This window comes from Salvelinus namaycush, chromosome 30 (genome assembly GCF_016432855.1).
Source record: "Salvelinus namaycush isolate Seneca chromosome 30, SaNama_1.0, whole genome shotgun sequence".
Taxonomy (NCBI): Eukaryota; Metazoa; Chordata; class Actinopteri; order Salmoniformes; family Salmonidae; genus Salvelinus; species Salvelinus namaycush.
The window spans coordinates 34,483,980-34,499,209 of record NC_052336.1 but is presented as its reverse complement, the minus strand read 5'-3'; the positions used below and the strand labels follow the sequence as shown (position 1 = coordinate 34,499,209).

General features: G+C 41.5%; 1 protein-coding gene across 1 annotated transcript in view; it reads left to right on the top strand.

Annotated features, from left to right (window-relative positions):
• The first annotated feature begins 4,789 nt into the window (after window positions 1-4,789).
• LOC120024692 (bifunctional glutamate/proline--tRNA ligase-like) overlaps window positions 4,790-15,230 on the top strand; it is a 52,963-nt gene continuing 42,522 nt past the window's right edge. Inside the window, exons 1-4 of the mRNA XM_038968934.1 lie at window positions 4,790-4,937; window positions 12,099-12,183; window positions 12,440-12,539; window positions 13,261-13,417. Coding sequence (XP_038824862.1) covers window positions 4,895-4,937; window positions 12,099-12,183; window positions 12,440-12,539; window positions 13,261-13,417 — 385 coding nt within the window. The 5' untranslated portion in view covers window positions 4,790-4,894. The remainder of the gene's footprint in view (window positions 4,938-12,098; window positions 12,184-12,439; window positions 12,540-13,260; window positions 13,418-15,230) is intronic.

Sequence of the window (15,230 nt, the reverse complement as noted above, 5' to 3'; positions counted from 1 at the left end):
AAAAACATGACATGTATTTTGGGGTAATGCTCTAAATATCAAGTTGTTCAGTTGTGTTTATTTTCATAACAATATATGAAACCAAAATTGCACTAGTTTACTGAAAAAATATAAATTAGGCCTACAACTATCACAGCCAGGGGCACATTGGCCATTTGGCAATTCTGGTAAATTACAGATGGGCTGGACCATTTTTTGTGTTGGGGGGGCTGGTGGAAATTGACACACACAAAATTGTAAAAAATTAAATAAAACAATGAAAAAGGTGAAATTGTCAGTGGTCCAAGGGTAAGATAATTGTAAAAGATTTTTGCGCAATTTTGCTGTTATAGTAATCTGTAATGCGGTGGCGTCAGTTCAGCTAAACCTAGGGTATGGCAAAATCTCAACAATTCTTTTTGGAGAACAGCAAAAACAAACAAAAATTACATGAATTATATTAGGTTTAAAGTCTGTGGAACTCTGTGTACAATTTCAAGCACTACTCAACCTCCTCATAAATTAACTCTACTTGTGGAACTGCGCATACACTGCAACATGAAATAGATGCATAATACACGCTACCAAGTCACAACAAGGCTGACTTCAAATACCGCCGTCACTGTGAAAGTAACCAGTGAATAAAACAGTTGACCGCAAATGCAAACTATGCCAGATAAATCCTACACATGCATTGAAATAAAAGGCATACACTACCGTTCAAAAATGTTTGTCAATTAAAATAACATCAAATCGATCAGAAATACAGTGTAGACATTGTTAATGTTGTAAATGACTATTTTAGCTGGAAATGGCTGATTTTTAATGGAATATCTACATAGGCATACAGAGGCCCATTATCAGCAACCATCACTCCTGCAAACCGTAGCTAGACTACGGTTTGCAACTGGACATGGGGACAAAGATCGTACTTTTTGGAGAAATGTCCTCTGGTCTGACGAAACACAAATAGAACTGTTTGGCCATAATGACCATCGTTATGTTTGGAGAAAAAGGGGGAGGCTTGCAAGCCGAAGAATACTATCCCAACCGTGAAGCACGGGGGTGGCAGCATCATGTTTTGGGGGTGCTTTGCTGCAGGAGGGACTGGTGCCCTTCACAAAATAGATGGCATCATCAGGCAGGAAAATTATGTGGATATATTGAAGCAACATCTCAAGACATCAGTCAGGAAGTTAAAGAATGGTTGCAAAAGGGTCTTCCAAATGGACAATGACCCCAAGCATACTTCCGAAGTTGTGGCAAACTCGCTTAAGGACAACAAAGTCAAGATATTGGAGTGGCCATCACAAAGCCCTGACCTCAATCCTATAGGAAATGTGTGGGCAGAACAGAGAAAGCGTGTGTGTGAACAAGAAGGCCTACAAACATGACTCAGTTACACCAGCTCTGTCAGGAGGAACGGGCCAAAATTCACCCAACTTATTGTGGGAAGCTTGTGGAAGGCTACCCGAAATGTTTGACCCAAGTTAAACAATTTAAAGGCAATGATACCTGTGCTGACAAACTGCCTGGGAGCTCCTCAGTGGTGAAACTCCTCCTCCTTCAATCAGTGGTGAACCAGGTGGAACAAATCTTCCAGGCAATCTGGGCGTGCCAGCACCTGGCTCTGCTGTTGTCTTTAGACCGCAGTGAAAGGAGCATTTATAACACCAAAAGACCAAGGAAACTTCATCTTTGTGATCAAGGTGACTGTGCAAGTCCAAGCCCTCCACAAAACTGTGAAAGACAGCCAGTAAGTGCCATATTGGCCATGTTTGGCTAGACTGACTTAAGCAGTGCACTGCTAATGATACTCTGGAAAACACAGACTCTTAACTCTTAACTTTGATAGGACTTTTGCAGTGGTATTTATAACTTCAAATGTTGTTTATGGGGTATAAAGGAAAAGTAAGAAGAGCCAAATTCATTGTTGACAAAGAACTTGTTTGAAATGGTTAAAAGTAATTTAAACTTTGTAGAAATCTTAGTAAACCAAGTTCTTAATTCAGTAACAAATGTATAGTCTAAAAAATCTTTGGCTAAAAAATGTAAGATTTGTCTGCTTAAAACTACTGATTAGAAAATAAATGTAATTTTTTACTACTAAAAATATGTTGAATGTATTTGGCTAAAATGCAAATTTAGATTAAAAATATACTGATTCTGCTCATTTGATTAAAAATGGTGGGTTTCTATTTTGGGAAACATTTGCTTAAAAGTGGAAACCTTGTATTTTACAATGGCAGAAATGTGTTTATCTGAGGTGAATGTGGATAATTTTGTGTATTTAATTAGGCTGTCAACTCAAATAATAACTTGTATTTGTCATCTCTTTTTTGAGGTTTTTCACCTGTTTACTGCCAACCAAAGAATGGTAAATAAAAGACAAACAACTGATTCTATGGCTGTTTATTGAGTGAAATCCAGTTAAAATCTTCATGTGGAGGGACTGTCCTTTTCAAGTGGGGAATTGCACAAGAAGGAGGTCAAAACTTGACAATACCAAATACTAATTGAGTATATGTAAACTTCTGACGCACTGGGAATGTAATAAAAGAAATAAAAGCTGAAATAAATAATTCTCTCTACTATTATTCTGACATTTCACATTCTTAAAATAAAGTGGTGATCCTAACTGACCTAAAACAGGGAAGTTTTTACAAGGATTAAATGTCTGGAATTGTGAAACTGAGTTTAAATGTAATTGGCTAAGGTGTATGTAAACTTCAATCTTCAACTGTATATGAATATCATATAGGTCTGGCGAAGGGGACAAGAAGTCCCGTTGGTGTCTACATCAAAATGTATGGTCTTATTATTAGTAGGCTTTACTTAAATGGTGAAAAAAGTTAACTGACAGTCTACCTCTCCTTGCCTTTCTCATTTCTCTTACCTGTTTAGTCAGGTCAATTCCCTCCACATCATTCAAATAAAAACAGAAAGTCTTAACTTTATTTCCCCTCTTCCTTCATTTCTATTCCCTAAAATGACCTTGATAGCTCACGACAGTGAGTGGCAACGAAGGGCTTCACAACATTACACACACACACGCGCACACACAAAGGCTGTGCAACTAAGCCTGGGGTGCCAATCATTTTGTCCATGCCATTTGTCTTTACTTTCCAGTGGTGGAAAAAGTACTCAATTGTGATACCTGAATAAAAGTCAAAGTAAATGCTATACATCAAGTTCTTATATTTATCAAACCAGACGGGATGATTTTCTTGTTTTTAATTTCTCTGACGGACAGACAGAGGCACACTCTCACACCGAGACATAATTTACAAAAGCAGTATTTGTGTTGAGTGAGTCCGCCAGATCAGAGGCAGTAGGAATGACAATGTGTTATATTGATAGGTGCTTGAATTGGACCATATTGCTGTCCTGCCTGAGCATTAGAAATGTAACGAGTACTTTTGGGTGTCAGGTAAAATGTATGGGAGTAAAGAGTACATGTTTTCTTTTGGAATGTAGTGGAGTAAAAGTTGTCAAAAATATAAATAGCAAAGTTAAGTTCTGATACCCCAACAAAATTCCTTAAATATTAGTTCAAAGTATGTTTACTTAAGTCATTTATCCCACTGTTATTTTCAAAATAAAAATTCTAAACTTCAGTTTACAAAAATAAAATTGATTTGGCAAAGGTTTTTGAATTTATTTCAACTTACTTGAGAAGAAATAGGGAATTATTTAAGAAAAGTGCAAGGGTGCCAATATATTTGGCCACTACTGTAGAAATATCCTTACACCTTTGATTAAAATACCACACACTAAAACTAAACTAAAGTCTATATGCCTCCACTTTTCTTTCTCCCGTTCTATTTATTTAAAAAGTTACAAATTCATAAGATTAGCAGTGTAGTTAGGTTTAAAATCAGATATTTAGAGGAGAAATTGTAGAAATGGGCGGTGTTTATGACTTTGTGACTGTGGTAACTAGTGACGACCTCTTGGCATAGATAGTTAGCTAACAGTCATAAGTAATATGCCTTTTTGTAATTATATTATTCCTAAACCATACCCAAGGAAGAGGCCAAACTCTTTGGCCATGACTTAAAGTCTTAGAACGGTTCTTCTCTACACCAATTCCAAGAGGGTTCCTAAAACCGTTGCACATACTCAAAGAAGCTGGGCTGCGTGTAGCCGGCGTGGCTTTTGGTTGAAGCAGAGACGAAGAGGAAGAGAGAGCCCAAACTCGTCTGAAAATCTGTCTCCCTCCATGTATGGCTTATTTGCTACGTGAGGTTTATTTGATCGAATAGACGTTTCGTAATGCATACGAGTGTACTGACATAAGTAAGACACGTGACATCCGGGCAACTGAGAAAACAACACTTTATATCGGAGTTGTCTCGAGAATGCATATTCGGGATTGAGGCTAGTAGCATAGCTTCTCTCTCCAATGAATCCAGGCGGTTGACGTCAACAACCCTCATCGAATATTTCAGTTTAAGCCCGGACGGGGTGTGGTATATGGCCAATATACCACGGCTAAGGATGCCTCAAAGCCGTGGTATATTAGCCATACACCACAAACCCACGAGGTGCCTTATTGCTATTATAAACGTACTTAGAGCAGTAAAAATATACGTCTTGTCACACCCATTATATATGGTCTGATATACCACGTCTGTCAGCCATTCAGCATTCAGGGATCGAACCACACAGTTTATAATTCAAAATAGGTTACAATAATTAGATGTATCCACCAATCCAAAGAAAGGATAGGCGGGAGCTAGACCCTGCGCAGTGCCGCTTTGTGGACAACGACTGCCATTGTTAGGGCGGATAGACAAGTATCTTGTCAGTATATCCATAATCTTTGCTTGAAGAGAGTGTTGTCGGAGAGCAGACTTTAGAAAAGCTTCTGGACAGTGCGAGAGCCTTCACGAACAGAAAGGGAAGAGAAAGCATGGCTTTAAACCTTACCATCAACAGTAGCAACCCTCCTTTAGGTAAGCGTGATAGTATTGTTTGCTAGGTAAAGCTAAAATATGGACAAGAATCTTTGGCTAGTAAAAGTAAGCTAGCATGTGTCGTCTGACAGTGAGGGTCCGTGATGACAGTTCATTATAGCTACTGAGAGCTAGCTAGACTTCTGTCGTGACACAATGTCGAAACTATCGCCAGGAAATAAGTAATTATACATGCTATGTTGGTATTTCATGTAGTAAATTGATCCTAGCTAGTTAGATATTTTATTTTAAGTTCTCAATGCATGATGTAACAATAGTCGTTGGAAATGTCAGCTAAATAAGTCACAACACAGCTAACGTAGCTAGCTAGCTTAATATTGAAGCTACGCTAGATGTGAAGTGAACCTGTATCTGGACTGACGATGAATATGACGAGATGATCTTTATGCCCAGAATGCTTCTAGTCATCTTCCCATTAGACAGCTCTGCAAGCGTTGACTTACTGTATGCAACGCGTTCGTTATTCACCAAATACCTGCCCTGCCTGCAACTATCGTCATTTACTTTTGTTTCGCCCGGTACAGTACCTTAAAATATTCACACCCCTTGACCTTCCCCACATTTTGTTGTTACAGCCGACATTTTTAAATAGATTACATTTATATTGTGTCACTGATCTACACACGATACCCCATCATGTCAACGTGGAGTACCGGTAATATTTTAGAAATGTTTACAATATAAAATAAAGCTGAAATATATTGAATCTATAAGTATTCAACAGCTTTTATGGAAAGCCTAAATAACTTAAGGAGTATACATTTGCTAACAAGTCAGATAAATTGCATGTACTAACTGTGTGCAATGGTGTGTAACGGGATTTTCTTTTAATGACTACCCCATCTCTGTACCCCACACAAACTCAGCAAAAAAAGAAAGGTCCTCACTGTCAACTGTGTTTATTTTCAGCAAACTTAACATGTGTAAATATTTGTATGAACAAAACAAGATTCAACAACTGAACCATAAACTGAACAAATTCCACAGACATGTGACTAATAGAAATGGAATGTGTCCCTGAACAAAGGGGGGTTCAAAATCAAAAGTAACAGTCAGTATCTGATGTGGCCACCAGCTGCATTAAGTACTGCATTGCATCTCCTCCTCATGGACTGCACCAGATTTGCCAGTTCTTGCTGTGAGATGTTTTCCCACTCTTCCACCAAGGTACCTGCAAGTTCCCGGACATTTCTGGGGGGAATGGCCCTAGCCCTCACCCTCTGATCCAACAGGTTCCAGACGTGCTCAATGGGATTGAGATCCGGGCTCTTCGCTGGCCATGGCAGAACACTGACATTCCTGTCTTGCAGGAAATCACACACACAACGAGCAGTATGGCTGGTGGCATTGTCATGCTGAAGGGTCATGTCCGGATGAGCCAGCAGGAAGGGTACCACATGAGGGAGGATGATGTCTTCCCTGTAACGCACAGCGTTGACATTGCCTGCAATGACAACAAGCTCAGTCCGATGATGCTGTGAAACACTGCCCCAGACCACGATGGACCCTCCACCACCAAATCGATCCCGCTCCAGAGTACAAGCCTTGGTGTAACGCTCATTCCTTCAATGATAAATGCGAATCTGACCAACCGCCACTCGTCAGTGAAGAACACTTTTTGCCAGTTCTGTCTGGTCCAGCGACGGTGGGTTTGTGCCCATAGGCGACATTGTTGCTGGTGATGTCTGATGAGGACCTGCCTTACAACAGGCCTACAAGCCCTCAGTCCAGCCTCTCTCAGCCTATTGCGGACAGTCTGAGCACTGATGGCGGGATTGTGCATTCCTGGTGTAACTCGGGCAGTTGTTGTTGCCATCCTGTACCTATCCCGCAGGTGTGATGTTCGTAAGTACCGAACCTGTGCAGGTGTTGTTACACGTGGTCTACCACTGCGAGGACGATCAGCTGTCCGTCTTGTCTCCCTGTAGCGCTGTCTTAGGCGTCTCACAGTACGGACATTGCAATTTATTGCCCTGGCCACATCTGCAGTCCTCATGCATCCTTGCAGCATGCCTAAGGCACGTTCACGCAGATGAGCAGGGACCCTGGGCATCTTTCTTTTGGTGTTTTTCAGAGTCAGTAGAAAGGCCTCTTTAGTGTCCTAAGTTTTCATAACTGTGAACTTAATTGTCTGCCGTCTGTAAGCTGTTAGTGTCTTAACGACCGTTCCACAGGTGCATTTTCGTTAATTGTTTATGGTTCATTGAACAATCATGGGAAACAGTGTTTAAACCCTTTACAATGAAGATCTGTGAAGTTATTTGGATTTTTTACAAATTGTCTTTGAAAGACAGGGTCCTGGAAAAGGGACGTTTTCTTTTTTTTGATGAGTTTACAATTATCTGTAAGGCCCTTCAAAGTCGAGCAGGGAGTTTCAAGCACAGATTCAACCACAAACACCAGGGAGGTTTTCAATGCCTGGCAAGGCACCAATTGGTAGATGGGCAACAAAAAAAATATCCCTTTTGAGCATGGTGAAGTTACTAATTATACTTTGGATGATGTCTCAATATACCCAGTCACTACAAAGACACAGGCGTCCTTCCGAACTCAGTTGCCGGAGAGGAATGAAACCGCTCATGGTTTTCACCATGAGACCAATGGCGACTGGCTGTAATAAGAGAACTGAAGATGGATCATCAACATTGTAGTTACTACACAATACTAACCTCATTGACAGAGTGAAAAGAAGGGAGCCTGTACAGAATGCATATATTTCAAAACATGCATCCTGTTTGCAATAAAGCACTAAAGTAATACTGCAAGAAATAAAAATGTACAATTAAAAGAAAAAAATGTAATGTATTGTTTTTGGACAGGAAAACAGTTGAAGTCAGAAGTTTACGTACACCCTAGCCAAATACATTTAAACTCAGTTTTTCACAATTCCTAACATTTAATCCTAGTAAAAATTCCCTGTTTTAGGTCAGTTAGGATCACCACTTTATTTTAAGAATGTGAAATGTCAGAATAATAGAGGTAATGATGCAACCATGCTTTAACTTCCTGACTGATGTCTTGAGATGTTGCTTCAATATATCCACATAATTTTCCTTCCTGATGATGCCATCTATTTTGTGACGTGCACCAGTCCCTCCTGCAGCAAAGCACCTCCACAACATGATGCTGCCACCCCCGTGCTTCACGGTTAGGATGGTGTTCTTCAGCTTGCAAGCGTCCCCCTTTTTCCTCCAAACATAATGATGGTCATTATGTCCAAACAGTTCTATTTTTGTTTCATCAGAGCAGAGGACATCTCTCCAAAAAGTACGATCTTTGTCCCCATGTGCAGTTGCAAACCGTAGTCTGGCTTTTTTATGGCGGTTTTGGAGCAGTGGCTTCTTCCTTGCTGAGCGGCCTTTCAGGTTAAGTCGATATAGGACTCGTTTTACTGTGGATATAGATACTTTTGTACCTGTTTCCTCCAGCATCTTCACAATGTCCTTTGCTGTTGTTCTGGGATTGATTTGCACTTTTCGCACCAAGTACGTTCATCTCTAGGAGACAGAATGTGTCTCCTTCCTGAGCTGTATGATGGCTGTGTGGTCCCATGGTGTTTATACTTGCGTACTATTGTTTGTACAGATGAACGTGGTACCTTCAGGCATTTGGAAATTTCTCCCAAGGATGAACCAGAGTTGTGGAGGTCTACAATTTTTTTTTCTGAGGTCTTGGCTGATTTCTTGTGATTGTCCCATGATGTCAAGCCAAGATGCACTGAGTTTGAAGGTAGGCCTTAATACATCCACAGGTACACTTCCAATTGACTCAACTTATGTCAATTAGCCTATCAGAAGTTTCTAGAGCCATGACATAATTTTGTGGAATTTTCGAAGCTGTTTAAAGGCACAGTCAACTTAGTGTATGTAAACTTCTGACCCACTGGAATTGTGATACAGTGAATTATAAATGAAATAATCTGTCTGTAAACAATTGTTGGAAAAATTACTTGTCATGCACAAAGTAGATGTCCTAACCGACTTGCCAAAACTATAGTTTGTTAACAAGTAATTTGTGGAATGGTTGAAAAACAAGTTTTAATGACTCCAACCTAAGTGTATGTAAACTTCCGACCTCAACTGTAGGTACCTCAGGTGCATATTTGGTGAGTAAATGGCTATCTGGCTAATTAAAACATTTTGCGAAATGTGTCTTGCAAGGTCATAAGATGGCTGCATCTTAAGTCATTTTCACACATGGTTCAAGATGATCCAGCCACCGTAATCATAGACTGTTCTCTCTGCTACCGCATGGCAAGCCATACCAGAGTGCCAAGTCTAGGTCCAGAAGGCTTAACAGCTTCTACCCCCAAGCCATGAGACTGCTAATCGAATGGCTATCCGGACTCTCTGCGTTGACCCCCCCCCCCCCCCCCCCCCCCCCCTCCATTTTTACACTGCTGCTCCTCGCTGTTTTATTATCTATGCATAGGTGTTTAGTGAATATCTACATGTACAGTACCAGTCATACGTTTGGACACATGATTCCATGTGTGTTATATCATAGTTTGTCTTCACTATTATTCTACAATGTATATAATATAAAAAATAAATACCCTTGAATGAGTAGGTGTCCAAACTTTTAACTGGTACTGTACATATTACATCAATTACCTTGACTAACCTGTGGCCCCGCACATTGATTCGTTACCCCCTGTATATAGCCTCGTTACTCTTATTTTTTAACTTTAGTTAGTAAATATTTTCTTAATGGCATTGTTGGTTAAGCTTGTTAGTAACCATTTCACGGTAAGGTCTACACCTGTTGAATTCACATGTGACAAATACAGTTTGATTTGAGTCTATATTTTGCTTTGGATAGTTGCTGTCATGACGTTTGCAATAATAACTTGCTGATGCAAACGACGTAAGAGACCAGCTGGAAATACTTTAACTGGTTTATGCATTCCAATCAGAATTTTTGATGGGAAGTTATTCACAGTTCAAAGCTGTTGAGTACACAAAAACAACTGTGAACAAGTTTGGCAAGTTTCTTAAGTATGCATTATGCATACTAGCTAGTCTAAAATGCCAAACACAAGCATTCTGGATGATATCATAATCATGTTTGTTTCCAACATTTAGGGTTGTTTTTCATCAAGAAGTCAGTTCTGCTTCGTGTTTTGTTTCCATGCCTTGATATTTACGAGAATCGTGATACTGGTATTGTCCCGGCCCTAGTTGACAGACATTTGTCAATTAGTCCGACCGCCTCAATTTGGTCTTATGTAGTAACATTTGAAATCATGTTTCTTTTTTTTCTTTTTTTACATTGGGTAAAAGTAGATTCAGATCAACAAAATGGTATATCATAAGCTGCAGTTGAGGAACAATGGGAAAGTAATTCTGATTTGAAAGGTAATAAACTTGTAACCCTCCTTTTGATAAAATGTCCCTTGAATGTTTTGGTACGCCTACTGGAGAGCTCTTTGTCTACACCTATTAAGTAGGTGTAGGTAGCTAAACAGTAAACCACAATCCTAACCCATACCTACAGTACGAACGCATTGTCATAGCTAGCCACCATGCATGTAACTCTGGAGTATGAATCTGCACGTAGCTAAAGTTAACTAACTAGGTTCAATGTTAACTAGCTAGCTAACATTAGGCTATAACTAGCAATGCAAATGGATTCTTGAGATACAAATAATATGACTACTAGATCATGTAATGTTAGCTAGCGAGCCAGCAAGCTAACGTTCGCTAGCTTGCTAACAGTACGCTTTAACTTGCAAGGAAAACAACTTTCTGACAAAATTAGAAACGCATAATATCTGAAAATGTGGTTAGACTCTTACCCATATACATGGATGAATACTTCACAGCAGCGTGTCTTTTCCGGGCAGCAATGTTGAGCGCAGTAGCAACACTTTTGCAGTTTTCCATGGCTAACGTTATATTTTTCAAAAAAGGATTGTCTACACATACTGAGCAGCTAATGTTATAGACAGTGTTGCCAACTAATTTTCAGGGTAAGTTGCTAGAGGCAGGTTGCTAAAAGTTGCTAAATGACGTTGTGATGTCATTGCGTGATAACGTAAAACTGCGTCATTACGTAGAATACACAATAACGTTACTCAAATTGGCTGGCCATCTCGGCAAAAAATATGATTTGACATTTGTTCAGGTACAGACTGCCACTCTTTTCTGTACTTCTGGCTGTACAATTTTGATTGAGACATGTTGATTGATGTTGTAAGTTCTCTTCAAGATCAAACATTCGTGACCAACTATGTTCATTGGGTTTGGCTCGTCGAACCCGTACTGCTACTGCTGCAGTCAGCCAACAATGATTTGCAGTTTGCTGAAATTGCTGCTGGCCTGCTGCTGGCTGTGCACGAGCTGAGCGCCTGATGCTGACGTCACTCACAATGCACTTTTGCAGCCAGGCACGTGTGTTGTGACTGATTGTGTGACAGAGAAAATCGTTTGTGTCATTTAGAGGGAAAATGCATGCATTTTAGCATTTGAGTCACTTTTCAAAAGTTGCTAAAAGTTCAAAATATATATATTTTTTAAGTAGCTACATTTGTTGTTAGGTGCTGTTTGAAAAATAAGTTGCCAGGGTAGTCTGGAAAGTTGCTAAATCTAGCAACAAAATTGCTAAGTTTGCATCACTGGTTATAGACAGAAGCAAGCTACATGGCAGACCAATCCGAACTCATCTCTAGGCATGTCCAGCCTATCCATTAGCACAGCCAGTCATGGCTATCGGGAAGGTTCCTGTCCTTTTCTGTGACTAAACCAACTAGGCTCGTAATTTAACAATTGTATTTATAGATGCCATACAAGTGTGTTATTAAGGATCATGAAAGTTAACATGTTCCAGAAGGCATTTCTGCCCCAAAAAACACTCATGCCTCTCCTGTCAAGTAGTGACTTCTTGAAACGTGTCACATATTGGCTTTGGGTGTCATCATTGTCTGGCGCACAACAATGTGAGAACATAATGTTCTGTGTGTTATAGGAACTTGTTTAGTCTCTGGAGTGCCCCCTGGCTAGTTGGTAACTAAGGGTTATGAAATCAACACACACACTTTCCACTTTATATTTAGGGCACTCTGTCAAGTAATGGATGCATGATAGGACGGGTGAGGTCTTTAGTTTCCGATTACATTGTGATTACTTTCTTTGCCTGCAGGGGCGCTGTTGGCAGCTGAGCATGTGAAGGGCAGCGTGAACCTGTCTGTGGATGAGGGCAAAGACAACAAGCTCCGTGTCTCAGAGTGAGTACACAACAACCGCATACCTAGCAATGGCTTTTTCTTCACAAATGTTCTCATGACAATGTGTCATTGATGTGTGAAGAAAGAGTAAAGGATTTGTTACATTTTAGGTTCAGCTACTTGACACTGTTTAGTGTTTTGCAAAAGTACCAATAGTGGCTTGGCTTATATAAGGATGTTTTATAAGGCACTGACTGTGCAATAATCAAGCTTTTTGTCTGGCTGACAGTGGTTATTCTCCCCTTCTCTCCCTCAGGTCAGTGCAGTTCAGCGACGTGAACTCCATCACTCGCTACCTTGCCCGTGTGACTCCCACTCTGAGCTTGTACGGCTCCAACATGCTGGAACAAACTGAGGTGATAGACTAGCATTGCCACACTGATTCCCAAGTGCTTGGGCTTGCCCAAGATTTACCCAGCATTATTAGCTTTAGCTCTCGCTGTGTTATGGCTAGTCAACTCAGAGCTTGGAGGCCCCACTAAATATATTTATAAAAAAATGTAACCCCCTTTTTCTCCTTAATTTCTATCATATCCAATTGGTAGTCCAGAAACAGAAACCCGCCAAGCCGCACTGCTTCTTGACACAATGCACACGTAACCCAGAAGCCAGCCGCACCAATGTGTCGGAGGAAACACCGTACACCTGGCGACCATGTCAGCGTGCATGCGCCCGGCCCGCCACAGGAATTACTAGAGCGCGATGGAACAAGGACATCCCTCCCCTAACCCAGACGACGCTGGGCCAATTGTGTGTCGCATCATGAGTCTCCCAGTCACGGCCGGCTGAGACACAGCCCGGTATCGAACAAGGATCTGTAGTAACGCAGCTAGCACTGCGATGCAGTGTCTTAGACCGCTGCATCACTTGGGAGGCCCTCACTAAATTAATTAATTCAGCCATTCACTGCTATTTAATGGATCAACTTATTATTACTTGAGCCTTATCAGTTGCGATGCAGCTATATCCAAGGCATTTCAGATTGTGTGCCATTCGGTCCCCTCCCCTCCTTACTATTGCTCAACCTGTCTCTTTTTCAATACCCTCCCCTTCATCCCCTCCTCTGTCTCTTTCCAGGTGGACCACTGGCTGGAGTTCAGTACGCGGCGCGTGTGTGGACAGTCGGGCCTAGCTACAGCCCTGGAGGAGCTGGACAAGGCCTTGGCTCTGCGCACATTCCTGGTGGGCCACAGCCTGACTCTGGCCGACCTCTGTGTGTGGGCTGCGCTCAAAGGTCAGTCAGTCCCAGTGACCCAGCTGACCCTAGTGGGCGTCTAACTATATAACCAAAGATGGATGGGGTGTTGTCTTGTCTCTGACTATGATTCAATTATATGACATGCAATTTTATCAAATCGATTACCTAACGTTTAATTGATTACGTGATTTAATTAAACCATGTAACAATTAAACCATTAATAACCTAGGGCACCACGGAAGCTTTAAGTAATATAGAGCGGTTATCTCCCGAATTCACTCTCTTAAAGATCTGAAGATCTTTTTTTATCAATTGCAGTCAATTATTAATTGTCACCTTGATTGGTCTCATTCTGATTGTTGTAAGTACTTGGTTATCTGAACGAACCCTGGCTAACAAGTTGAATCAGCAATACACAAATTGGCTTAATTATTTATCTACTAAATACCTAAATAATCACACAGAATCACACAGAATTACACACACAGATCTTCATTGTAAAGGGTTTAAACACTGTTTTCCATGATTTCCATGACCTGTGGAATGGTCGTTAAGACACTACCAGCTTACAGACGGTAGGCAATTAAGGTCACAGTTATGAAAACTTAGGACACTAAAGAGGCCTTTCTACTGACTCCAAAAGAAAGATGCCCAGGGTCCTTGCTCATCTGCGTGAACGTGCCTTAGGCATGCTTCAAGGAGGCATGAGGACTGCCAATGTGGCCAGGGCAATAAATTGCAATGTCCGTACTGTGAGATGCCTAAGACAGCGCTACAGGGAGACAGGACGGACAGCTGATCGTCCTCGCAGTGGCAGACCACTTGTAACAACACCTGCACAGGATCGGTACATCTGAACATCAAACCTGCGGGACAGGTACAGGATGGCAACAACAACTGCACGAGTTACACCAGGAACACACAATCCCTCCATCAGTGCTCAGACTGTCTGCAATAGGCTGAGAGAGGCTAGACTGAGGGCTTGTAGGCCTGTTGTAAGGCAGGTCCTCACCAGACATCACCGGCAACAATGTCGCCTATGGGCACAAACCCACCGTCGCTTGACCAGACAGGACTGGTAAAAAGTGCTCTTCACTGACGAGTGGCGGTTTTGTCTCACCAGGGGTGATGGTCGGATTCGCGTTTATCGTCGTAGGAATGAGCATTACACTGAGGCCTGTACTCTGGAGCGGGATCGATTTGGAGGAGGAGGGTCTGTCGTTGTCTGGGGCAGTGTGTCATCGGACTGAGCTTGTTGTCATTGCAGGCAATCTCAATGCTGTGCGTTACAGGGAAGACATCCTCCTCCCTCATTTGGTACCCTTCCTGCAGGCTCATCCTGACATGACCCTCCAGCATGACAATGTCACCAGCCATACTGCTCGTTCTGTGCGTGATTTCCTGCAAGACAGGAATGTCAGTGTTCTGCCATGGCCAGCGAAGAGCACGGATCTCAATCCCATTGAGCACGTCTGGGACCTGTTGGATCAGAGGGTGAGGGCTAGGGCCATTCCCCCCAGAAATGTCCGGGAACTTGCAGGTGCCTTGGTGGAAGAGTGGGGTAACATCTCACAGCAAGAACTGGTAAATCCGGTGCAATCCTTGAGGAAGAGATGCAATGCATTACTTAATGCAGCTGGTGGCCACACCAGATACTGACTGTAACTTTTGATTTTGAACCCCCCTTTGTTCAGGGACACATTATTCTATTTCTGTTAGTCTGTGGAACTTGTTCAGTTTATGTCTGTTGAATCTTGTTATGTTCATACAAATATTTACACATGTTAAGTTTGCTGAAAATATACACAGTTGACAGTGAGAGGACTTTTCTTTTTTTTGCTGAGTTTAT